The 26,054-nt window shown below is 46.4% G+C and overlaps 1 protein-coding gene across 2 annotated transcripts; it reads left to right on the forward strand.

The window, feature by feature from the left end:
* Positions 1-25: 25 nt before the first annotated feature.
* On the forward strand, positions 26-18,456 carry GOSR1 (golgi SNAP receptor complex member 1; the record flags this gene model as incomplete). Of its 2 annotated transcripts, none has more annotated exon segments than XM_087702928.1 (6): positions 26-99; positions 2,178-2,298; positions 5,999-6,086; positions 14,160-14,267; positions 15,509-15,600; positions 18,382-18,456. In XM_087702928.1, coding segments are annotated over 6 exon segments (530 nt in total), but the record flags the coding sequence as incomplete, so codon positions are not given.
* Positions 18,457-26,054: the final 7,598 nt, after the last annotated feature.

The following is a 26,054-nucleotide window of genomic DNA, read 5'->3' on the forward strand; positions in this document are numbered from 1 at the left end:
AGCCGAGCGCGCAGCCGGCTTGCGTCGGGGAGGGCTGACGTTGGTCAACAAAGATGGCGGCGGCGGCGGCGGCGGCGGGGAGCAGCAATTACTGGGAGGGTGAGTCGGGGGGGGGGGCGCGGCGGGGAGGGGGCGGCCCTCCAGGGAAAGGGGCGTCCGGTTTCGGGGGGGGTGGGTGTCTGGAAGCCGTCAGGCCAACCGCCTAGCCCCGCCCCGAGTGAGAAGGTTGGCAGGACTACAACTCCCATCATCCCCAACCACCCCGTTTGGCGGCGGCGGGGGTCCAGTGCAGCCCATCCCATCCCCGAGGCACCAGGGGGAGAAGGGAATGGCATTCTCCCACAACCTCCCTTCCACGGAAGGTGATGGGTTATGTTATCCCTCTGTGGGTTGTGGATGATGGAGTTCAGGCCGAGGGCCTCTCGAGAACAGAAGCCGGGGAATGGTGGGGGTGGGGATGGGGGGCGTGTGTGGAGCGGTTGAAAGAAACCGCCCACCCCCATCAACGCTAAAGCCTCTGGGGAGGTGTGGGGGGTTGTTGCAGGGCAAATATCCGGGCTCTTTTGGGGTGGGGAGGGGGCGTCTGGGCTGGAGGGGGGTAGTCTCTGGGCTGGGGAAGGGGGTCTCCAGAAATGCCTGGCCTGAGGGAGGAGCAGAGTCAGCTCCCACCTTCAGAGAGGGGAAAAAAAAGTGGGAGCTCTGAGATAGACTGCTCCTGGACATGGAGGTTCTTTTCGAGCGGAAGCGCTTGCTTGCCAGAATTGGAAGGATGAAGAAGAACCACCTTCGAGGAGAGCCTCTGGAAGAATTCCATAAGTGAAAGGAGCCAGGGAGGGGATGCAAAAAAAAAAAAAGGACCGTTCGGGAGCAGATCCAAGAACCTTCTCCCTTTCCTCAGAAGAGACGGATCCCACAAGAGATTCGTGTTGTGCAATGTGTGAGGTTGGCTTTATACAGCTAGGCGTCCGGGCGCTTAGATGTACAGGTTTAATCCAAAGGTTTCTCAACCGTGGCAACTTTATGATATGTGGACTTCAACTCCTACAATTCCCCAGTCATCAATGCCCGTGTATCTAAAAGCATGGCGGCTGGGGGATTCTGGGAGTGGAAGCCCACCCCTCTTAAAGCCTTAGAGCCAAGGTGGCGCAGTGGTTAAAAGCAGCACTGCAGGCTACTGCTAGATCAGCAGGTCAGCGGTTCAAATCTCACCGGCTCAGGGTTGACTCAGCCTTCCATCCTTCCGAGGTGGGTAAAATGAGGACCCGGATTGTTGGGGGCAATATGCTGACTCTCTGTAAACCGCTTAGAGAGGCCTGAAAGGCCTATGAAGCGGTATATAAGTCTACTGCTATTGCTGGCTGGGGGATTCTGGGAGTGGAAGCCCACCCCTCTTAAAGCATGCTGGCTGGGGGATACTGGGAGTGGAAGCCCACCTCTCTTAAAGCAGGCCGGCTGGAGGATTCTGGGAGTGGAAGCCCACCTCTCTTAAAGCCTGCTGGCTGGGGGATTCTGAGAGTTGAAGCCCACCCCTCTTAAAGCAGGCCGGCTGGGGGATTCTGGGAGTTGAAGCCCACCTCTCTTAAAGCATGCTGGCTGGGGGATTCTGGGAGTGGAAGCCCACCTCTCCTAAAGCATGGGGGATTCTGGGAGTGGAAATCCACCTCTTAAAGCCTGCTGGCTGGGGGATTCTGGGAGTTGAAGCCCACCTCACAAAGCCTGCTGGCAGGGGGATTCTGGGTGTTGAAGTCACCTTGAAGTTGCCGAGGGTGATAAACACTGTGTTGATCCAACATTACAGAATGCACACACATAATCTTTAGAGCATGTCCTCAGTTGCACAAAATTAACTCCAGAAAAATGCAAATAGAGGAATTTTCCCGATTGCTCAGTTGCTGCCGGTTTGCAAAAAAATTCCCCTTCGGAATATATCAGAACCCTGCAAACGCTTTAGATCTGGATTGCTTTCCTTTCTTAGATACTCCAATTTCTTTTATTGTAAACTTGTCTGGCTGGGGAACTCTGGGAGTTGAAGTCCGCAGGCCTTTAAAGTGAGCCAAGTTGGACATCCCTGATTTAGAATCTCCCAAAAGTGGTTTCATCCAGGTTGTTGGTGAACTGGCAGGATTGTAAGAAGGCAGAGAAGCATCCATTTTTTCTTCTTCTTCCTCTTTGGGCAGATCTAAGGAAACAGGCTCGGCAGCTGGAAAATGAACTGGACCTCAAGCTGGTTTCTTTCAGTAAATTGTGCACCAGTTACAGTCATGGTAGCTCTCGCGATGGAAGACGGGACAGGTATAGGTACTATCACACTGCTACTTCATTCGATTCTTCATTGCAATGATCAACTTGGTTTTTTTCTTTTTTTTAATTATACACCCCCCCCCCAGTAAAAACATACATATTTTTATGGACAGTTCATTGACCTGATCAAGTATTTTTTTAAACCCCATAAACAACGGCAATTCCATCAAATATGCATACTTCAAATCTTCCAACTTCAACAATATTGGTCTCTTTCCATAATCCTTTATGATTTTCCCAATAGTCCATTTAAACATAAATAACATTTCTTTTGGGCCTGTGTTTATTATCCCCTGCTAACTAATATCATTTAATATTTTTAAAAATTACTCATCATTCAATGCATTCAAAGCTTCAATGCTCTAAATGTTTAGGGTTGCTAATAACACCATGTATTAACAATATTTAATCGATCCCGGGAAGGTATCTCAAACTCCCCGCAATTTCGAATCCTTACTATTTTAAAATTCACAATATAGTTTAACATATTATTCATGTTAATAATACAATTAAATTACCTCATCCTAAATTCCCACCTATACTAATCTTTACTTTTTGGAGTTATAACAAATATATATGTTGTCTTTTAATGTATATACTACTACAGTGGTTAGAGTGCTGTACTGCAGGCCACTTCAGCTGACTGTTATCTGCAGTTCGGCTGTTCAAATCTCACTGGCTCAGGGTTGACTCAGCCTTCCATCCTTCGGAGGTGGGTAAAATGAGGACCCGGATTGTTGTTACGGGCAATATGCTGACTCTGTAAACGGCTTAGAGAGGGCAGAAAGCCCTATGAAGTGGTATAAGTCTAATTGCTATTGCTATTGCTATTGATATAAAAAAATATATATATTTTGTTGTATTTGTGCTGATAAATAAATAAAGGGAGACTAATATTGGGTTTCTGCCTGGATGGTCTCTTGTGACGAGCCGAAGGACAGAGAATGGAGGTAGTGATCTTCCTCCCATATTTGGGCATATTTGGGTTGTAAAAAAAAAAAAATCATATATATATGATTCCAAAAATCATATATATAGTCTTCCAAAATATATATTGGAAGACTGCTATATATATCTTCCCCTTTTATTAATACATTTTCTCATTATCCACCATCTCTTCATCCCTTTGAAATTCCATCATTTATCAACTTTTTAACTTTATTTCTTAAAATCTTGTATCACTTTTTAAATTTTTTAATAAACTTGTTCCCCCCACCCCTTGCCCACTTTCTCCATTTGCTTTAGTTTTGTGCTTCTGGACGTTTGAAATTTTTAAATTTCAGGAATAGGGGAGTCTCGCTTGGGAAATTCTTAGATTGTTTGCATTCAGTTTTGGTCGCCACGATGTAGAAAAGATGTGGAGACTCTAGAAAGAGTGCAGAGAAGAGCAAGAAAGAGGATTAGGGGACTGGAGGCTAAAACATAGGAAGAACAGTTGCAGGAACTGGGGACGTCTAGCTTGATAGAAAGAAGGACTAGGGGAGACAGAAGTCTTCCAATATCTCAGGGGTTGCCCCAAAGAAGAGGGAGTCAAACTATTCTCCAAGGCACCTGAGGGTAGAACAAGAAGCAATGGGTGGAAACTAATCAAGGAGAGAAGCAACTTAGAACGGAGGAGGAATTTCCTGACAGAGAGAACAATCAATCAGTGGAACAGAAGTTGCCTCCAGAAGTTGTGAATGCCCCAACACTGGAAGTCTTTAAGAAGATGCTGGATAGCCATTTGTCTGAAACGGTATAGGGTTTCCTGCCTAGGCACGGGGTTGGACTAGAAGACCTCCAAGGTCCCTTCCAACTCTGCTATTGTATTGTATTGTTTGAATAGGCAGTCCGAAGGAGCAATTAGGGCCTTTTTATCCCTCAATCCAGGCCTACATTTGCAGCCTATATGCAACTATTTTTCTTTATTCAAATTTATTAAATTTTGCAAATATTGGGAAGAGAGTGCTATGCAGGTAGTCCTCGAGTTACAACCACAAGTGAGCCTAAAACCTCTGTTGTTAAAGTAAGACTTCGGTGAAGTGAGTTCTGCTCTATTTCACCCCCTTTCTTGCCACAGTTGTTAAGTGAATCGCTGCAGTTAATAAGTTAGTAACATGACTGTTAAGTGAACCTGGTTTCCCCATTGATTTTGCTAATGGGATCCCTTGACCGTCATAAATGTGAGTCAGTTGCCAAGCGTCCAAATTTTGATCACATGACCCTGTGGCGGCTGCAAAGGTCTCAACACTGGAAAATGCTCATGAGTCACCTTTGTCAGTGCTAGTGCTGTTGTAACTGTGGACGGCCGCTAAATGAACTGTTGTAAGTCGAGAACTACCTGTACCTCCAGCCCGTTTGAATCCTTGAGTTAAAATGAAATGAAAGCCAGTTCGGTGTAATGGTTAAGGTGCCGATCTAGAAAGCAGGAGGCAGGGAGTTCTAGTCCTACCTTAGACATGAAATCCAGCTGAAATTCTAGTCCTGCATTAGCCGTGAAAGCCAGATAAATGACTGGGCCAATCACCAGGAGACGGGGAGTTCTAGCCCTGCCTTAGGCATGAAAGCCAGCTGGGTGACTTTGGGCCCCTCTCTCTTTCAATCAAGCCCACCTCACAGGGTTGTTGTGGGAAAAATAGGGAGGAGGAAGAGTATTTTTTTTTTGTTATTAATAATATGTATTTATAACAATTTTTCCCTACTGTTGACAATATACTTGAAGATTGCTTTTTTTAACATCCCATAGATCCATCTTATCTTACAACGGTCCTACTTCTTCTTCCCTCCCTCCCTCTTTCCTTCCCTCGTTTCTTCTCTCCTACTCCCCTTCCTTCCCTCCCTCCTTCCCCTTCCCTCCTTCTCTCCTTCCCTCCTTCCTTCCCTCCTTCCTTCCTTCCCTCCTTTCTTTTCTCCTTCTCTCCTTCCTTTCCCCCTTCCTTTCCTCCTTCCTTCCCCCTTCCTTCTCTCCTACATTCCCTCCTTCCTCCCCTCGTTTCTTCTCTCCTCTCCTTCCTTCCCTCCTTCCTTTCCTCCTTTCTTCTCTCCTTGAGAGCCGAGGTGGCGCAGTGGTTAGAGTGCAGCACTGCAGGCCACTTCAGCTGACTGCTAACTGCAGTTCAGCGGTTCAAATCTCACCGGCTCAGGGTTGACTCAGCCTTCCATCCTTCCGAGGTGGGTGAAATGAGGACCTGGATTGTTGTCGGGGGCAATATGCTGACTCTGTAAACCGCTTAGAGAGGGCTGAAAGCCCTATGAAGCGGTATATAAGTCTCACTGCTATTGCTATCTATCTATCTATCTATCTATCTATCTATCTATCTATCTATCTATCTATCTATCTATCTATCTATCTATCTATCTGGGTAAAATGAGGACCCAGACTGTGGGGGCGATATGCTGACTCTGTAAACCGCTTAGAGAGGGCTGAAAGCCCTATGAAGCGGTATATAAGTCTAACTGCTATTGCTATTGCTATTCTCTCCTTCCTTCCCTCCTTGCTTCCCTCCCTCCCTCCTTCCTATCCCCCTTTCTTCTCTCCTTCCTTCCTTCCTCCTCTCCTTTCCCTTCTCGAGGAGGAAGAGTATTACATATGTTCTCTGCCTTGAATTACTTATACAGTAATAAAAGTGGGATAAAACTCTAATAGTTCAATCTAAACCAAGACTTCCTACCACGTGTTAAAACGTTTAACGCAACCTCTGTGTTGTTCCTTGCTCAGCTCGGACACAACCCCACTCCTGAACGGATCCAGCCAAGACCGCATGTTTGAAGCGATGGCTGTGGAAATCGAGCAACTCTTGGGGAAGGTAAGACAGACCTCGTGGCGGCCAGCTCTGACTTCCTGCTTGAAACGCTGAAGGTTTACGGAGGTTATCAGTCATCTGGGTCATAGTTGTCCCAGCTATGAGAGCCGAAGAGGCTTGTTGGATGAGAAGCAAAACGTCTTCGAAGGAAAAAAAAAACAAGAAAATCCAGTTGCCTGCTGAAAAAAAAAAAACATCTTTGGGACCACCGTGACCCGGATGACTGAGAATCTCGACAGACTTTTAGCTTTGCAATTTGGGATGAAGACCCTTCGAAGGGTGTTGAGTGTAGGAGTGGAATTCCAGAGAAAAATTGCAGAATACTGGAACCATTTGCAATCTTCATTGCAATCATTTGCAATCTATGACCCTGAGGACACAGAGAAACCTCCAAGTGGCCTCAACGACCCTCTCAAAGGATGCAAATGACCAGATGTCTCCAACGAGTATAATACTTTACCTGTCTATGGAGATTCTCCGTCCTCCAAATCCTGGTTGTCCCAAAGGTGCTTTTTCAAGAGGTAATTGGACTTTCTGGTTTTTCTTCAAAGACATTTTGCTTCTTGTCCAAGGAGCTTCTTTGGCTCTGACTGGATGGTGGGGAAATGGAAGGATTTATACTCCTTGCAGACAGCTGGTTATTTGCATCCTTTTTAGAGAGCTGTTGAGGCCATTTGGAGATTTATCTGTCGTTGAGGCCACTTGGAGTAGTGCAAATGAGTGTGGAGCCTTCTTGGAACTGACTGTTGTAGAAGGCCCCACCCCCATTTGCACCACTCAGGTGACCCTGAGGACACAGAAAAACCTCCAAGTGGCCTCAACGACCCTCTAAAAGGATGCAAATGACCAGCTGTCTGCAAGAAATATCAATCCTTCCCTTCCCCACCATCCAGTCAGAGCTGAAGAAGCTTCTTGGATGAGAAGTGAAACACCTTTAAAGAAAACCAAGAAAGTCCAGTTGCCTCCTGGATAAAAACACCTTTGGGGCAACCGTGACCTGGATGAAGGAGAATCTCTTCAGTCTTTTAGCTACACAATTTGGGGTGAAGACCCTTGGAATGATGTGGGAGTAAGAATGGATTTCCAGAGGAAAAATTGCAAAATATAGGAACCATTTGCACCACTCAGGTGACCCCGTGAACACAGAGAAACCTCCAAGTGGCCTCCAGGACCCTCTAAAAGGATGCAAATGACCAGCTGTCTGCAAGAAATATCAATCCTTCCCTTCCCCACCATCCTGAAAAAGAGCTGAAAAAGCTTCTTGGATGAGAAGTGAAATGTTTTCAAAGAAAAACCAGAAAGTCTTGATTGCCTCTTCAAAAAAAGCACGTTTGGGACATCCACGTCCAGGATGACGGAGAATCTCCAGAGATATTTAGCTATGCGCTTTGGGATTGAAAACCTTTTAAATGGATTTCCAGAGGAGGAAAAGAATTGCCGACTGCAGGAATTATTTGCACCTCAGTTTGAGATGCAGATAACACAAACACATCCTCAACAGAGCCTGCACCTGTGAAGGGACACGGACAGAAAACACCCTGCATCCAAGGAGGCTCCATACCCTTTTGCACCATTCAGGTGACCCTGAGGACACAGAGAAACCTCCAAGTGGCCTCAATGGCTCCCTAAAAAGGATGCAAATGACCAGCAAAATGCTAACATTGTCAACCACTCAGAAAGTACGTAAAGCGTACTATAGGGCGGTGTATAAATCTAAGTGGAATCGCTATTAAGTCGAGGAGTATATCAGAAATGTTCTATGTTCTACTACTGCAATGCGCTCTACATGGGGCAGCCCTTGAAGAGTATTTGGAGACTTCAACTCGTCCAGAACGCAGCCGCACGAGTGATTGTGGGTGCACCTCGGTACACCCACGTTACACCTATCCTCCGCGAGCTGCACTGGTTACCGATCAGTCTCCGGATACGCTTCAAGGTGCTAGTCGTAACTTATAAAGCCCTTCATGGTATTGGACCTGGGTACTTGAGAGACCGCCTGCTGCCAATTACCTCCCACAGACCCATTAGATCTCACAGGGTTGGCCTCCTCCGGGTGCCATCTACCAGCCAATGCCAGCTGGCTATTACCCGGGGGAGGGCCTTCTCTGTGGCAGCTCCGGCCCTCTGGAACGAACTCCCCGCAGGGATTCGGACCCTCACCTCTCTCCAAGCCTTCCGAAAAGCCGTCAAAACCTGGCTTTGCCGGCAGGCCTGGGGGTGATGAGTTCCCTCCCCTCTCGACATGTATGGTTGTGCGACTGTTGTCTACTTTTATTATTTGTGTTTTGTCTTTTTATGTTCCCCTTTTTTTCCCCCTTGAATTGTTCGCCACCCTGAGTCCTGCCGGAGAAGGGCAGCATACAAATAATAAAATACATATACAAATACAAATGTTGGATTGTGTCCAGTGTAAGTTGAGACACCAGAGTATCAAAAATGTGTGTGTGAAAAATGATCGTAAGTCACTTTTTTCAGTGGCGTGGAACCTTCACAAGGTCACTAATGGAACTGTTGTAAGTCGAGGACTACCTCTACCAACACTAAAATTGATTTTAAGATTTGCAAAGCTGGGAAGGAAAGGAGCGGGGTGCATAAGGGGACGAGGTGAGGACTTACCTGAGTCCATTAACCACCTCCAGAATGAAGTGCCCCATTGGGACCCCAGTTGGGTTGGCACCAGGGGTGAAATCCAGCAGGTTCTGACAGGTTCTGGAGAATCGGTAGCGGAAATTTTGAGTAGTTTGAAGAACCGGTAGCGGAAATTTTGAGTAGTTCAGAGAACCAATAGTGGAAATGTTGAATAGTTCGAAGAACCGGTAGCAGAAATGTTGAGTACTTCGGAGAACTGGTAGCGGAAATTTTGAGTAGTTTGGAGAACCGGTAGCGGAAATTTTGAGTAGTTTGGAGAACCAGTAGTGGAAATTTTGAGTAGTTTGGAGAACCGGTAGCGGAAATTTTGAGTAGTTTGGAGAACCGGTAGCGGAAATTTTGAGTTGTTCGGAGAACCGGTAGTGGAATTTTTGAGCAGTTTGGAGAACCAGCAGCGGAAATTATGAGTAGTTTGGAGAACCAGTAGTGGAAATTTTGAGTAGTTTGGAGAACCGGTAGCGGAAATTTTGAGTAGTTTGGAGAACCGGTAGCGGAAATTTTGAGTTGTTCGGAGAACCGGTAGCGGAATTTTTGAGCAGTTTGGAGAACCGGCAGCGGAAATTATGAGTAGTTTGGAGAACCAGTAGCGAAAATTTTGAGTAGTTTGGAGAACCGGTAGCAGAAATTTTGAGTAGTTCCGAGAACCGGCAAATACTACCTCTGACTGGCCCCAGATTGGGGAGGGAATGGAGATTTTGAAGTATCCTTCCCCTGCCACGCCCACCAAGCCATACCTTGGTGGGCCACGCCCACCAAGTCATGCCCCCTGCCACGCCTACCAAGCCACACCCACAGAACTGGTAGTAAAAAAATGAATTTCACCAGTGGTTGGCAACGCCAGGTCTTCAGACCCTTTCGGAAGGTCAAAAGGAGGGGCTGCCTTCCTGCCCTCTTTCCTTCCACCAAAGACGGAAATCACAGATGTTTGTAGCTCTTTCTTCCTGGGATCAACCGATCCCGCCTGCAGGGAATCTCTGGAATATGAAGAGCACGCAAAGAATGGTTGCATGAACTGTAACATGGCATGGCTAGTTTAATGAAAAGAAAAACTGGTAGGGACATTATAGCACGTTTCCAATATTTGAGGGGGCGCCCCAAAGTAAAGTTTGGGGTCAGCCTGTTCCCCAAAGCACCTGAAGGCAGGACAGGAAACAATGGATGGAAACTAATCAAGGAGAGCAGCAACTTAGAACTAAAGAGAAATAATTCTGACCCAGCTTCCCAAACACGGCAAACCCTCTGAAGTGAACTCGCAGATTCCTTGAATAATAATAAGTTTTTTATTTTTTTACAAAAATATCAGTGTGTCCTTTATTAGGAGCGCCGGCCGCCCCGGCAAAAAGTTTCTCTCTCACCATAGGCTAACAAGTCCAACTAGCAGGGAGATGAATAGTTGTCTGCCACATCTATTCATCTCCGCCCCCTGCCTTTGATCCCCAGAGCTCGGGTGCGGCTTCGCTAGCAGTGGTGGCTCTTCCATCCCAAGGACCAGCCCATAGATTTTCACTGCTCTCCTCTCCTCTGCCTTCTGTGTATCCACGCATCAGGCACCGTTCCCAGCTGTTTCTCCTCTTCCGCATCAGCCACCTCCGCACCTGGGGACTGTTGACTTTCCATCTGAAGGCTGACGGCCGGCCCAGGCTCCACCTTTGACAACTCCATTCCCCCTTCCCCCCTGGAGCTCCCAGTTTGCCCTGATGCTGACCCTGACTCCCACCCTTCCTGCTCCTCCTCTGATTGGGCTGTTGGAGGGGCTACAACAGAAATTTGGAGGAGGAGGAGTGCTGACGCCGCGACGGCACGACATGCGATCTTGGTACTCCGAGATCATAGTCGAATTTCTGCTGCTGGACAGTCCATTTGGACCTAAACATCCCGCAGAGACGGTGATTGAGGAGGCCACCTCCTGCTGATCTCAGGGACACCGCAAAGTTCCTGAAAGATCCAGGAATAGCCCTTTTTTTCCGGCGACAGAAACACAGCTAATGAAGTTGCTGAAGTTGGGACAGCTCCGGAATGGGAAGAAAGCGGAAAGAGAAAGTGTGTCGAATTGGTGAGGAAATTTTATTATTAGAGGAAGAGACTACCCAAGAAATTTTTTTTATGTTAAGTTAATAGCAGTAGACTTATATACCGCTTCATAGGGCTTTCAGCCCTCTCTAAGCGGTTTACAGAGAGTCAGCATATTGCCCCCAACAATCTGGGTCCTCATTTTACCCACCTCGGAAGGATGGAAGGCTGAGTCAACCCTGAGCCGGTGGGATTTGAACCGCTGAACTGCTGATCTAGCAGTAGCCTGCAGTGCTGCATTTAACCACTGCGCCACCTTGGCTCTTAAGAAGTTAAGATTGAAGACAGAAGACGGTAGGCGGCGAGATTGATCTGCATTGAACTTAGTGTGTTATCCTGTTTCTTTTTTTTTTTCTCGGATGGAACTTTTGCAGGGGCTCCCTATTTTTTAAACTGAATGGATTAATTCATCTTCTTTTTGTTCACTTTTGCTTATAGCTATGGATCAGGGGTGGGTTTCAACCGGTTCACGGCGGTCCCTGCGAACCGGTTGGTCACCGAACCCGGAAGTAAGTAACTTCCGGGAACGGTGAAGGGTGCGCCTGCCCGCGGTCCTTACCCGGTTTTGACGAGTTCTGCGCTTCCACGCATGCGCAGGACGCATACAGCGCCTGCACGATCATCCAGGAGCAGCTGGAGCATCGCGCAGACGCTAGTACGCATGCGTGCACCGCGCGCGTGCACAAGGACGCCGCCGGCCCCGTTCCAACCGGTTGGAACGGGGCGAGAAACCCACCCCTGCTATGGATTAAAATTCTCCTTTTTTATAGTGCTTGATTTGATTGATTGGATTGTTTTTGATCTCCATTTAAGGGTTTTTTTTTCTTTCTTAAGCTTGGAATACAAAGAAGATAGGATTATAAAGAGGGTTGTAACAACAGGAGGAAAAGCAGTTACACTGCCACTTAGAGGCTGGAGGCTGAATACATTGTTTTTTCTTCTTTCTCTTTGATCACTTGAGATTCAAGGTTCTTTCAATTTGTTTACTGACAGTGATAGTAGGAAGAGTTGTTTATACAGGTGCCTTTTGGAAGTCCTATCACTGGCTATTGGAGGGAAGACAACATTTTGACTTGAAAGATAATAAATGAACCTGTTTGAAGTTTATTAAAATAGCCTTGAACCCTATTGTGGCAGTGTCTGCAAAATTGAAAGAATGGCTCAGCAGGAAAAAGAAACTGTAACATTGCAAATGATTATGTTTGAAACTCAAAATATATTAGTTGTGACAGAGAGAATTGAAAAGAGACTGGAGAAAATGGAATACAAAACAGAAAAATTTGATAGAAAAACAGAGGATGTTTTTCAAATGAAGAAAGTGGAGGACAGAGTTCAAAAGATGGAAGAAAAAAATGAGCAAAGAGATAAGAAAACACTGGATACTGACAACAAAGTGAGCGTGGTTGGTAATGGCAAGAGAGGAATATGGAAAGGGGAGATAGATGGATTGGAACTCTACCCCGGGCTTCAAAGCACAGAAGAAGAAAAGAGAGAAAAATTGAGGGAGATAAGGAGAGAAATCTTGACAGAAGCACTAGCGATAACCAAAGATAAGCTGATGGAAAGAACAGATGCTGGGTTTCAAGCTTTTATGAGATACGGAAGGAATAACATGTTGCCAAGAGAAGTTTATACAAGATTTATTAAGAAAGTAACTAGAGCATTAATGCTACAAATGGCAAGAGATATAAGACCGTACTATTACTGGAAAGATACAGGTTGATGCAATGAAAATGTATAATAAAAAATTAAGCTAAATTTGGTTTACTAGTAGTATGTATAAAATGAAGCGACAATAGCTATAGTTAAATAATGATTAATAATGATAACAATACATATAGATATATTAGTTTGATAATATGAAATGTTATATATTTTTGTAAGCCACCCGGAGTCCTTCGGGATTGGGCGGCATATAAATGTGTCTAATAAATAATAAATAATAAATATAAACAACACATGGAGATTATGAGAGGAGGTTTAAATTTTTTATCTAGAATATGTTATAAAGATGTATTGTGATTGGATGATCTTAGGATAATTTAATGGAATGTTATCATATAATCCTATTCTAGATTTTGAATATTATGTTTAAAAGGATGTAAAAGCAATTATAGCCAAATTAAGGTTGAGATATAATTGTGATATACATGAATATGAATTTAAAATACCCGATTTGATATGAAAAGCAGGTGGTGACTGGAAGAGACGCATGGAAATATTGTAACCAACTGACACACTTTCTACAATTTGTAATGGAAGATGTTTTTTTATTTTTATTTTTATGTTTGTCCTTGTTCAAAAACAAATAAAAGTTGTTGTTTTTTAAAAAAAGAAATTTCCTGATTTCTCCGAGAGGCAGGAATAAAGACAGCTGTAATATGCTCATTAAACGCTAAGAAAGACCCAGGGGGGGACATGATAGCAGTCTTCCAATATCTCAGGGGCTGCCCCAAAGAAGAGGGAGTCAAGCTATTTCCCCAAAGCACCTGAAGGAAGGACAAGAAGCAACGGATGGAAACTCATCAAGGAAAGGAGGAAAACTGTCTGAAGTCACTCTTTTTCTGTGATGTCATCACTCCCAACAGTCACTAAGCAAACCGTTGTAAGTTGAGGGTCATCTGTAATGCTTGTCTGAAGAAGCAAGCTGTTGATCCTGGTTAATGTCAGGGTCCCAAATAGCACCCAAAATTAAATCAGAGTCCAAGGCAAAGGATTCCTCAAAGTTCCAATTTATGAAGAGAGCCACGTTGGCACATCTGGGAAAACCCGAATCTGAAAGCTTCCCAGTTTTCCCCACCTAGATGAAAGTTCAAGATCTTGCCATCCCCACACCCACCCGTCCATCCCATGGGCCAATCTCCCACTGCCATGTTGGCAGCTTCTACCCACCCAGTTCCGGTCAGGTGCAGAGGTGCAGAGAGAAAGGATGACCTTGGCTTTCTAGGAAGAATGTTGTTATGGCTACCTATCATCTAACTCTGTACAATCCTTCCCTCCCATTTTCCCACAATGGAAAAGGCTTAGTAGAATAATAGAAAGTGTGGTAAGCCAAAAGAAAGTTTTTGCTATTAACCATCTCAATATATTTAAGGCAGAGGTGAGTTCCTACCGGTTCGCACCGGTTCGATGGAACCGGTTCGTCAAATCTACCGAACCGGTTAGAAGAGGTTCCACCAGTGGACCCGGAAAGCAGGCCACACCTACAGAGGAGGTTCCAAATTTTTTTGAAACCCACCACTGGTTTAAGGCGTCGTGTCAAGTTTGCTGCTCATTGAATTTTTTTCGTTTTTTGCAGATCTACGAAAAGCTCTTTATCTCGAAAAGCCGCTAATGTTCTCCTCCTCTCTGTTGCAGCTGACGGCGGTCAATGACAAAATGGCGGAGTACACCAACAGCGCCGGCGTCCCCTCCCTCAACGCGGCTCTGATGCACACCCTGCAACGGCATAGAGACATCCTACAAGTAAGACCCTCCCCCCCGAGCATGGGCTTTCCTCCCCTATCTACACGCAGTCCTTGACTTACGACCGCCATTGAGCCGAACATGTCCATCGCTAAGCGAGACAGTGGTTCAGCAGGTTTTGCCCCCAGAAAGAAAAGTATTTATTAGTAAAACAGAATGAAATTTAGTAAATACAGCCAATGGTTTATACTCAATAAAATGTGTGGGATACAGATTAAAATTACTGCTTGTGGATAACTAATTAAATGAAATGTTTACTATATAAAATTAAACTTGAGGATACGTATTATTAACAGTAAAACGGAATAATAGATGGGAATGATAGAGCCGAGGTGGCGCAGTGGTTAGGGTGCAGCACTGCAGGCCACTTCAGCTGACTGTTATCTGCAGTTCAGCAGTTCTAATCTCACCGGCTCAAGGTTGACTCAGCCTTCCATCCTTCCGAGGTGGGTGAAATGAGGACCCAGACTGTGGGGGTGATATGCTGACTCTGTAAACCGTTTAGAGAAGGCTGAAAGCCCTATGAAGCGGTGTATAAGTCGAACTGTTTTTGCTATCTATCTATCTATCTATCTATCTATCTATCTATCTATCTATCTATCTATCTATCTATCTATCTAATCTTCTTATCCTATCAGCCATCTGAAAGCCCTATGAAGCGGTATATAAGTCGAACTGCTATTGCTATCTATCTATCTATCTATCTATCTATCTATCTATCTATCTATCTATCTATCTATCATCTATCATCTATCTATCTATCTGGGTGAAATGAGGACCCAGATTGTTGGGGGCGATATGCTGACTCTGTAAACTGCTTAGAGTGGGCTGAAAGCCCTATGAAGCGGTATATAAGTCTTATTGCTATTGCTATGATATGTTAAATTTGATTAACTTTGGGAGGCAAAGGATATTGTTTAAATATTAAGAAAAAAATTAAGTTAAGCCGGAGAATATGGAATAAAAGTAAGATGACTGAAATGTGAAATGGAAATATGATGTAAAATGTAATATGCATAATAAAAGATATAAAGGGGGGGGGGGGCAGGACAAAACTTTGTTTATAAAAGTAGTTAAAATATGTAACAAAAAATAAATAAATTTGTTTGGGGAAAAAAAAAACAATATTTGGACTTCAGCCCAGCTAAGGTTGGCAGTTGAAGGCTGTATATTCTCTTCTAAGCTCCTAGTCCTCAAACCCGTTGGAATCATTTATTTTTTCTTTTTTTTTTTCTCGACAGGATTACACCCACGAATTCCACAAAACCAAGACCAACTTCGTGGCAGTGCGGGAAAGAGAGAACCTCATGGGCTCCGTCCAGAAAGATATCGAGTAAGTCGTTCATTGTTTCCACAATATTATTTATAATTACAAGGGTGTAGAACAGTGTTTCTCAACCTTGGCTACTTGAAGATGTCTGGACTCCCAACTCCCAGAATTCCCCAGCCAGCATTCGCTGGCTGGGGAATTCTGGGAATTGAAGTCCAGACATCTTCAAGTTGCCACGGTTGAGAAACACTGGTGTAGAACTATTTGTATAGTGAACATTCGAAGTCACTGAAAAAAAGTGAAATCCCTGCAGTTGTTAAAAGTTAGTGACACGGTTGTTAAGTGAGTCTGGCCTCCCCACGCTGGTCAGAAGGTTGCCCAAGGGAAATCACGTGACCCCCGGGGTGGGGGGACACTTCAAGCGTCATAAATACGAGTCCGTTTCCGTCTCAGTGTTGATCAGGTGACCACGGGGATGCCGCAACGGTCGTTAAAGTGTGAAAAACAGAAGTCATCCCCCCCCGTGTCGTAACTTCAAACGGTCGCTAAACGAACGGTTGTAAGTCGAGGACTGCCTTTGGATCCGCGGCTTCTGTTTGCAGACTTCTGCAGCCTCTCCCAAGCTGTTAAATAAAAGTAAATGGTTTCAATTAAGGTGATATTTACTTAGCTCAGATCCCTGAACTTCAAATAACATGATATATTCCTTGGAGACTTTGAACTTCACACTCTCCCAAAAACAACAGGGCGTAGTCTTGTTATAAACGTGTGTGTGTGTGTGAGAGAGAGAGAGGGAGGGGTGTTTATTTGCACGCAATGTGAAAGATTGCAAATTTGGCCTTGCGTTCAATGGAGGGAGTTCTCGACTTACAACCAGTTGCTTTAATTTTTTCATAGGGTTTTTTTAATTACAAATTTTAAATTCTTTTTACAAACAAGGAGTTGTCCAGGTTTCCCCCTTTTTTACATTCTCATGTACATAATTTGTTTTTTTTAACCACATTACCATTTCTAATTTCAACCCCGTGTATTTTCTTCCCACATTTCCATCTTAAACTTAATTTTCCCTTATAACACATAAACAGTATCGTTTTTCGCCCTTTTCAGAAAATGTACCAAATTTACCGTTTCATTTTCCATTTATTATTCTAATTTCCATAAGTGGCATGTATCCTCAAATTCAGTTTTAACATAATGAGCGATTTACTTAATTGGTTATCCACCATTATCATCTTATTTTACTATATATTATTAGCAGGATTAACATATTTCATTTTTCTACAGATACATCCCTTCTTTCCCTTCCTCCTTTCCTAACCATCTTCTCTTAACTCATCCCTCACTTTCTTTGATGTTCCATTTTCCATCCGTTTTCTGCTTGTCCTTCTATCCCCTCCTCTTAGATCCTTTTTTCTTTTCTTTTTTCTTTTTCCTCTTTTTTATATGTATTCTATCTTTTCTCCTGCATTTTCCCAGTCATTCTTCTATAAATCATTTGAGTAACCCCCCCCCCTCCTGCTAGGAATTCTCTTTTTTGCTTCCCACCATTTCTCCCTTTTTTTTTTTTGAGTTATTCCTTTTTTGGATACGATTTCCCTTTTTCCTTCTCTGCTCTTTCTGTGTCTCTATAAATCTCACACTCTCCCAAAGCAACAGGGCATGGTCTTGTTAGAAATGTGTGTGTGTGTGTGTGTGAGAGAGAGAGAGAGACTGAGACAGAGAGAGAATGAGAGACAGAGAGAGAGAGAGAATGAGAGAGACAGAGAATATGAGAGAGAGAGAGAATGAGAGAGAGATAGTGAGAGAGGGAGAGAGAATGAGAGAGACAGAGAGAGACAGAATGAGAGGGAGAATGAGAGAGAGAGACAGAGAGGGAGAATGAGAGATAGAGATAATGAGAGAGGGAGAGAGAATGAGAGAGACAGAGAGAGACAGAATGAGAGGGAGAGACAGAGAGAGAATGAGAGATAGAGAGAATGAGAGAGGGAGAGAGAATGAGAGAAACAGAGAGAGACAGAGAATGAGAGAGAGAGAAAGAGGGAGAATGAGAGAGAGAATGAGAGAGACAGAGAATGAGAGAGGCAGGGAGAGAATGAGAAGGAGAATGAGAGACAGAGGGAATGAGAGATAGATAATGAGAGAGGGAGAGAGACAGAGAAAGAGAGAGAAAGAGGGAGAATGAGAGAGACAGAATGAGAGAGAGAGAGAGACAGAGATGGAGAGAGAGAGAATGAGAGGGAGAATGAGAAGGAGAGGCAGAGAGAGAATGAAAGAGATAGAGAGAATGAGAGGGGGAGAGAGAATGAGACAGAATGAGAGAGACAGAGAGAGAGAATGAGAGAGAGAGAGAGAGGTGTTTATTTACACACAATGTGAAAGATTGCAAATTTGTCCTTGTGTTCAATGCAGGGCGTTCTCCACTTACGACTGGTCGCTTAACGACTGCTCAAACTTACAATTCCCCCCTCCAAGCTACTTACGACCAGCTTTCACACACAAGAGGTTGAAATGGATTAGAAAAATAACATTGCAAAGAAAGCAGTTAGGCTGGGAATTGTCTAATTTTCCCCCTGTCTCTCTCTCTCTCTGTGTGTGTGTGTGTGTGTGTGTGTGTGTGTGTGTGTGTGTGTGTGTGTGTGTGTGGCTGTGGCCTCTTTACAACCGGTGGACTTCAACTTCCAGAATTCCTGAGCCAGCCAATATGGCTGCCTCAGGAATTCTGGGAGTTGAAGTCCTCCGGTTGTAAACGGGCCATTATTTATCTGCCGATAAATCATCAGTTACTTAAAAGTCTGAATCCTCTCTTCGTTATTTTTTTTTGTGGTGTGTCTTCACACCTTTCAGGTCGTACAAAAGCGGTTGTGGTGTCAACAACAGACGGACGGAACTTTTCTTGAAAGAGAACGAACACCTCCGAAAGTAAGCCGCCATTTTCTTCTCTCCCTTCTTGATAAATTCGCCGCTTCTTAATTTGTATTTATTGATTTGTATCCTCGCCTTTTATTATTTTTAACCAACGACTCAAGATACTGACTTTTTTTTTGTTGCTTTTTCGTTTTTCCTTGAAGAGGTTTCGCTTCTCATCCAAGAAGCTTCTTCAGTTCTGACTGAATAGTGAAAGGATTTATATCACTTTGCAGTCCTCTGGTTATTAGTGCTCTCTCTGAGAGTTACGGTTGCCACGTGAAGGTTTATTTTTTCCTCCCCAGGGTTACCTGAAAAGTGCATTTGGGAAGTAACTTCGGAAGCCGGATTTGTTAAGTGGATTTTGTCCCATTTTACGACCTTTCTTGCCACCGACATTAAGTGAATCGCTGCAGTTGTTCAGGTAGCGACACGGTTGTTAAGCGAATCTTGACTTCTCTCATTGACTTTGCGGGTCAGAAGGTCGCAAAAGGGGATCGCGTGACCCCCGGGACGCTGTGACCGTCATAAATATGAGTCGGTTGTCAAACGCCTGAATTTTGATCATGCGACAATGGGGGGATGCTGAAACGGTCGTAAGTGTGGAAAACAGTCATAAGTCTCTCTTTTTCAGTGCCGTTTACAACCTCTCTTGCCACAGTTGTTAAGTGAATCACAGCAGTGGTTTAAGTTAGTCACACGGTTGTTAAGTGAGTCTGACTCATTGGTTGAAAGGTCGCAAAAGGGGATCACGTGACCCTGGGAACACTGCGACCGCCATAAGTCTGAATCGGTTGCCAAGTGTCTGAATTTTGATCATGTGACCATGGGGGATTCTTCAACGGCCGTAAGTGTGAAAAACGGTCATAAGTCTCTTTTTTCCAAGCGCCGTTTACGACCTCTCTTGCCACAGTTGTTAAATGAATCACTGCAGTGGTTTAAGTGAGTAACTCTAACAGATTAGCAAGGTTGGAAGGGACCTTGTAGGTCATTTAGTCCAACCCCCACCCCACCCAAGCAGGAGACCTTGCACCGTTTCTGACAGATGGCAGTTGTTAGTAAGTGAATCGGATTTCTCCCCTGACTTTTTCTACTGAGCATGCCCAAGATGGTGTCCTGTCGCATTTGAGGAGAGCTTCGGGGAGATAATTGTCCTTCTCGGGGCTTACAGGGGGTACCCTATCCCAGTGTTTTTCAACCTTGGCAACTTGAAGATGTCCGGACTTCAACTCCCAGAATTCCCCAGCCAGCGAATGCTGGCTGGGGAATTCTGGGAGTTGAAGTCCGGACATCTTCAAGTTGCCAAGGTTGAAAAACACTGCCCTATCCCATCGTTGGCTCCAGGTCCAGCTATGAGAACTTCCTGGGATCTCGGGGGTACCTTTGAGCTGCGATTTCCGGCCTCGTAGCTGGAACGTCGTGAGTGAAACGGGGCGGTTGGCGGTGAATGGAGAATAGAGAGCGCCTGAAGCTGCCGGCGTGGGTGTGGTCAGCGGTGGTGGGACGCCTTGCCTGGGGATTCTGCCACTGCCGTTCCCCACGCCATGGTGGTTGCTCCCCTCCCCTCCCTTGCTTATGGAAGTGATAGGCTAGATCAGCGGGGATTGGCTGAGGCAGCTGGCATGGGCATTGATGCCAGCGGAAGATGGCTTCGGTAGTTGGCGTGGGCGCAGTTGGAGTGGGGGGTATCCTTCGTTGTGGCCCCCTCTGGTATCACCGCCGTTGCCTGGGCCACCGTACTGGTGTCCTGAATACGCTGTCCTCACCACCACCATCACTGGCAATTTCACCACCTTGCAATTTATCATCTGCTGCGATTCTGACATCTGGCCGTTACCTCTACATATTGTCCTGAACACCGACCATTGCTTTGTAGCAAAGGTTGCTGAGAGTGTGGTAGCACATCAGCTTCCCCAGTCTGTCTACCTGGATCCATTTCAGTTGAGTTTCAGGCCCGGGTACAGCACGGAGACAGCATTGGTCGCGTCGGTTGAGGATCTCTGGCGGGGTTCCACCACAATACCGCGGCGACATAAGCACGAGTGCTAATCCGCGCCGTCCGAATCGCTAAAGCAAATGCGACCTTACCGCGCTGACATAAGGGCGGAGGGCAAATCCGCGCCTTCCAAAGCACTCAGCACCCTAAACCTAACCCTAAAACTAACCCTAAAACTAAACCCTAAACCTAATCCTAACCCTTACCTTAATTTAAATCGGCTTTCTGCCGCCACGCTGTTTTAAAGCGCCCTTCTGTCGCCGCGCTGTTGTCGCGGCGGTGATGACGCGTGGTGATGACGTCGCAGCTTTAGCGACGCGGTTTTATCACCACTATTTTGACGAGCGTGCTTTTGTCGTGCCACGCTCTGGCGGGCCCAGGACAGGGGCTGCTCCTCTGTCCTGGTCCTATTAGACCTCTCGGTGGCTGTCGATACCATTGACTATGGTATCCTACTGCGACGACTCGGGGGGGTTGGGAATCCGGGGCACCGTTTTACGGTGGTTCTCCTCCTACCTGTCGGATCGGTCGCAGTTTGTGTTGACTGGAGGGCAGGGATCGACCCCGAGGCGCGTCACTTGTGGGGTGCCCCAGGGGTCGGTTCTCTCACCCCTCCCGTTCAACATAGATATGAAACCGCTGGGCGAGATCATCCGTGGTTTGGGGGTACGGTATCATCAATATGCTGATGATACCCAACTTTTCATCTCTACCCCAAACCACCCAAACGATGCCCTCGACGTGATGTCCCGATGCCTGGAGGCTGTGCGGATCTGGATGGGGAGGAACAGGCTCAAGCTGAATCCCTCCAAGACGGAGTGGCTGTGGTTCCCGTCACCCCGATTTGTGCATCTTGTTCCATCTTTGATGACAGGGGGAGAAACTTTAGCCCCCTCAGAGAGCGCCCGCAATCTGGATACGCGGCTTAGTTTAGAACAGTGTTTCTCAACCTTGGCAACTTGAAGATGACTGGACTTCAACTCCCAGAATTCCCCAGCCAGCGAATGCTGGCTGGGGAATTCTGGGAGTTGAAGTCCAGACATCTTCAAGTTGCCAAGGTTGAGAAACACTGGTTTAGAAGAACACCTGACGGCCGTGACCAGGGGGGCCTTTTACCAGGTTCGCCTGGTACGTCAGTTGCGCCCCTTCCTGGATTTGGGATGTTCTGTGCACAGTCAGTCACGCCTTCGTCCTTTCTCGCGTGGACTACTGCAACGCTCTCTACCTGGAGCTGCCCTTGAAGAGCACCCGGAGGCTTCAACTGGTCCAGAATGCGGCTGCGCGGGTTATCATGGGGGCACCTACGTGCTCCCATGTTACACCCCTTTTAGGCGGCCTGCACTGGTTGCCAATTGTCTTCCCGGTGCGATTCAAGATACTAATTATGGCCTTTAAAGCGCTCCATGGCTTAGGCCCAGGGTACCTGCGAGACCACCTACTGCCTCCGGTAGCCTCCCACCGTCCAGTGCGATCCCACAGAGTCGGCCTCCTCAGGGTGCCGTCGGCCAGACAGTGTTGGCTAGCGACCCCCAGGGGGAGAGACTTCTCTGTGGGACCCCCTTCCCTCCGGAATGAGCTGCCCCGAGAGCTTCGCATAATTCCGAGGTGGCGCAGTGGTTAGGGTGCAGTCCTGCAGGCCACTTCAGCTGACTGAACAATTTTGTTTAATATGATGGTTATCCAAATGTATGATCCAGCAACAGATGCAGAAGAAATGGAAATGGCTTCAGCTCATTCATTTCAGAAAGAAAGTATATATTTGCAAAGACCTCAACTTTCTCATGCTCCCCTTGTTTCTGCCCAAACAAGCAGACATTCAACTAAAATAGTTTCCCCAAGACAAAGGGTAATATAGCCATAATGTTGGCATAAGGATGTTTTGCTTATTCAGAGGAGAGACAGTCTTTATGAACAGAGATATTTGGGATGCACACATATTCCAAACTGGAATATGTCATATTCGAGGTGGCACAGTGGTTAGGGTGCAGTACTGCAGGCCACTTTAGCTGACTGCTATCTGCAGTTCGGCTGTTCAAATCTCACCGGCTCAAGGTTGACTCAGCCTTCCATCCTTCCGAGGTGGGTGAAATGAGGACCCGGATTGTTGTTGGGGGCGATATGCTGACTCTGTAAACCGCTTAGAGAGGGCTGAAAGCCCTATGAAGCGATATATAAGTCTAACTGCTATTGCGATTGCTATCCCCGACCTCCAGTCCTTCCGACGCGCCCTAAAAAGTTGGCTTTTCCAGCAAGCCGGCCTGGCCTGAACAGAATAAAATATAGGATTAATTTGGTTGTTGGTTTTAATTTAATTTTTTAAATTTTTATTGTAAATATCAATTGGGTTTTTTTTTTTGGATAGTTTATTTAATATCCCTTTTAATTTTTGCAATATGTGTTTTCTTTTATGTTGTACGCCGCCCTGAGTCCTTTGGGAGAAGGGCGGCATATAAATCCAATAAACCCCAACCTAAACCCGACCGCTTGTCCGAAAGTCGCAGAAGGGAAAATGGAATGACCCTAGGACGTTGCGACCGTCATAACTGTGAGACCCTTGCCAAGCAACTGATCGTGTGACCTGGAAATGGTCATAACCGTGAAAATTGGTCCTAGGTCTCTCTTTCCAGGGCTCTGGTAATTTCAGTCACTAATCGAACTGTTGTAAATCAAGGACTGCCTGCACTTACCTTGGATTTAGTTTCTCCAACTTAAATATATGCTGGGCTGCACGTTGTACTCGCATAATATTTAGCTTTCGTATCGTGGTTTAATAAAGATGGTTCCTTTCTAAGACAGGCGCAGCTTCTCACCTCAAGGGGGCGCTATTGCTTCAAGAATTGTCTCTTTTTGGGAAGCTGTCAAACTTTGATGTCCCCCACCCCCTCAGAAACCGTTGTGGTGGTGTATAATGAAGTGTGCATAACATAAATTGGACAGGATATTGCCTCCCCCCCCCCCCCCCGCTGCTGGCTGGGAGAGAGCATGCAAAGGATGCTAAATCACAATTAATACGGAATAACAGAGTTGGAAGGGACCTTAGAGGTCTTCTAGTCCAACCTCCGGTCAGAATACGGAATGACAGAGTTGGAAGGGACCTTAGAGGTCTTCTAGTCCAACCCCCTGTCAGAATACGGAATAACAGAGTTGGAAGGGACCTTAGAGGTCTTCTAGTCCAACCTCCTGTCTGAATATGGAATGACAGAGTTGGAAGGGACCTTAGAGGTCTTCTAGTCCAACCTCCTGTCAGAATACGGAATGACAGAGTTGGAAGGGACCTTAGAGGTCTTCTAGTCCAACCCCCTGTCAGAATATGGAATGACAGAGTTGGAAGGGACCTTAGAGGTCTTCTAGTCCAACCCCCTGTCAGAATATGGAATGACAGAGTTGGAAGGGACCTTAGAGGTCTTCTAGTCCAACCCCCTGTCAGAATACGGAATAACAGGGTTGGAAGGGACCTTAGAGGTCTTCTAGTCCAACCCCCTGTCAGAATATGGAATAACAGAGTGGGAAGGGACCTTAGAGGTCTTCTAGTCCAACCCCCTGTCAGAATATGGAATAACAGAGTGGGAAGGGACCTTAGAGGTCTTCTAGTCCAACCCCCTGTCAGAATACGGAATACCAGAGTTGGAAGGAACCTTAAAACAACTTCTCCTCCTCCTCCTCCTCCTCTGTGCAAACCCCTCCTTCTTCTAGCATTGATGATGTTGCCTAGTTGGGTCATGAAACGTTTGCAAGAAAACCATCCAGCTCAGAGAGAACTAAGTCCTCCTCCTCCTCCACAAACTCCTCTCCCTTCTGATATTGATGGCATTACCTAGTTTGGTAGTGTAACATCTGCAAGAAAACCACCCAGCTCAAACATCCCCAAGGACCCCACAGTCGTCGTCGTCCTCCTCCTCCTCCTCCTCCTCTCTCCATCCTAGCAGTGGTGGTGTTACCTAGTTGGGTCATAAAATGTCTGCAAGAAACCCCCCAAGCTCAGAGACTATAAAGCACCCCACAATCCTCTTTCTCTAAACCTTCTCCTCCTCCTCCTCCTCCTCTCCACAAACCCCACTCCCTTCTAGCACTGATGATGTTATCTAGTTGGGTCATGAAACGTCTGCAAGAAAACCCCCAAGCTCAGAGAGCACCAGGGACCTCACAGTCCTTCTCCTCCTCCTCCTCCTCCTCCTCCTCCTCCTCCTCCTCCTCCTCCTCCTCCTCCTCCTCCTCCTCCTCCTCCTCCTCCTCCTCTTTACAAACCCCACTCCCTTCTAGCACTGATGATGTTACCTAGTTGGGTCATGAAATGTCTGCAAAAAAACCCCAAGCTCAGAGAGCACCAGGGACCTCACAGTCCTCCTCCTCCTCCTCCTCCTCCTCCTCCTCCTCCTCCTCCTCCTCCTCCTCCTCCTCCTCCTCCTCCTCTCCACAAACCCCACTCCCTTCTAGCACTGATGATGTTATCTAGTTGGGTCATGAAACATCTGCAAAAAAAAACCCCAAGCTCAGAGAGCACCAGGGACCTCACAGTCCTTCTCCTCCTCCTCCTCCTCCTCCTCCTCCTCCTCCTCCTCCTCCTCCTCCTCCTCCTCCTCCTCCTCCTCTCCACAAACCCCACTCCCTTCTAGCACTGATGATGTTACCTAGTTGGGTCATGAAATGTCTGCAAAAAAAACCCCAAGCTCAGAGAGCACCAGGGACCTCACAGTCCTTTTCCTCCTCCTCCTCCTCCTCCTCCTCCTCCTCCTCCTCCTCCTCCTCCTCCTCCTCCTCCTCCTCCTCCTCCTCCTCCTCTCCACAAACCCCACTCCCTTCTAGCACTGATGATGTTACCTAGTTGGGTCATGAAATGTCTGCAAAAAAAAACCCAAGCTCAGAGAGCACCAGGGACCTCACAGTCCTTCTTCTCCTCCTCCTCCTCCTCCTCCTCCTCCTCCTCCTCCTCCTCCTCCTCCTCCTCCTCCTCCTCCTCCTCCTCCTCCTCTTTACAAACCCCACTCCCTTCTAGCACTGATGATGTTACCTAGTTGGGTCATGAAATGTCTGCAAAAAAAACCCCAAGCTCAGAGAGCACCAGGGACCTCACAGTCCTTTTCCTCCTCCTCCTCCTCCTCCTCCTCCTCCTCCTCCTCCTCCTCCTCCTCCTCCTCCTCCTCCTCCTCCTCCTCTCCACAAACCCCACTCCCTTCTAGCACTGATGATGTTACCTAGTTGGGTCATGAAATGTCTGCAAGAAAACCCCCAAGCTCAGAGAGCACCAGGGACCTCACAGTCCTTCTCCTCCTCCTCCTCCTCCTCCTCCTCCTCCTCCTCCTCCTCCTCCTCCTCCTCCTCCTCCTCCTCCTCCTCCTCCTCCTCCTCCTCCTCTTTACAAACCCCACTCCCTTCTAGCACTGATGATGTTACCTAGTTGGGTCATGAAATGTCTGCAAAAAAAACCCCAAGCTCAGAGAGCACCAGGGACCTCACAGTCCTTTTCCTCCTCCTCCTCCTCCTCCTCCTCCTCCTCCTCCTCCTCCTCCTCCTCCTCCTCCTCCTCCTCCTCCTCCTCCTCCTCCTCCTCTCCACAAACCCCACTCCCTTCTAGCACTGATGATGTTACCTAGTTGGGTCATGAAATGTCTGCAAAAAA

This window comes from Thamnophis sirtalis, unplaced genomic scaffold, assembly GCF_051295495.1.
Source record: "Thamnophis sirtalis isolate CommonGarterSnake01/CBP01778 unplaced genomic scaffold, rThaSir2_p1.2 scaffold_17, whole genome shotgun sequence".
Lineage (NCBI taxonomy): Eukaryota > Metazoa > Chordata > Lepidosauria > Squamata > Natricidae > Thamnophis > Thamnophis sirtalis.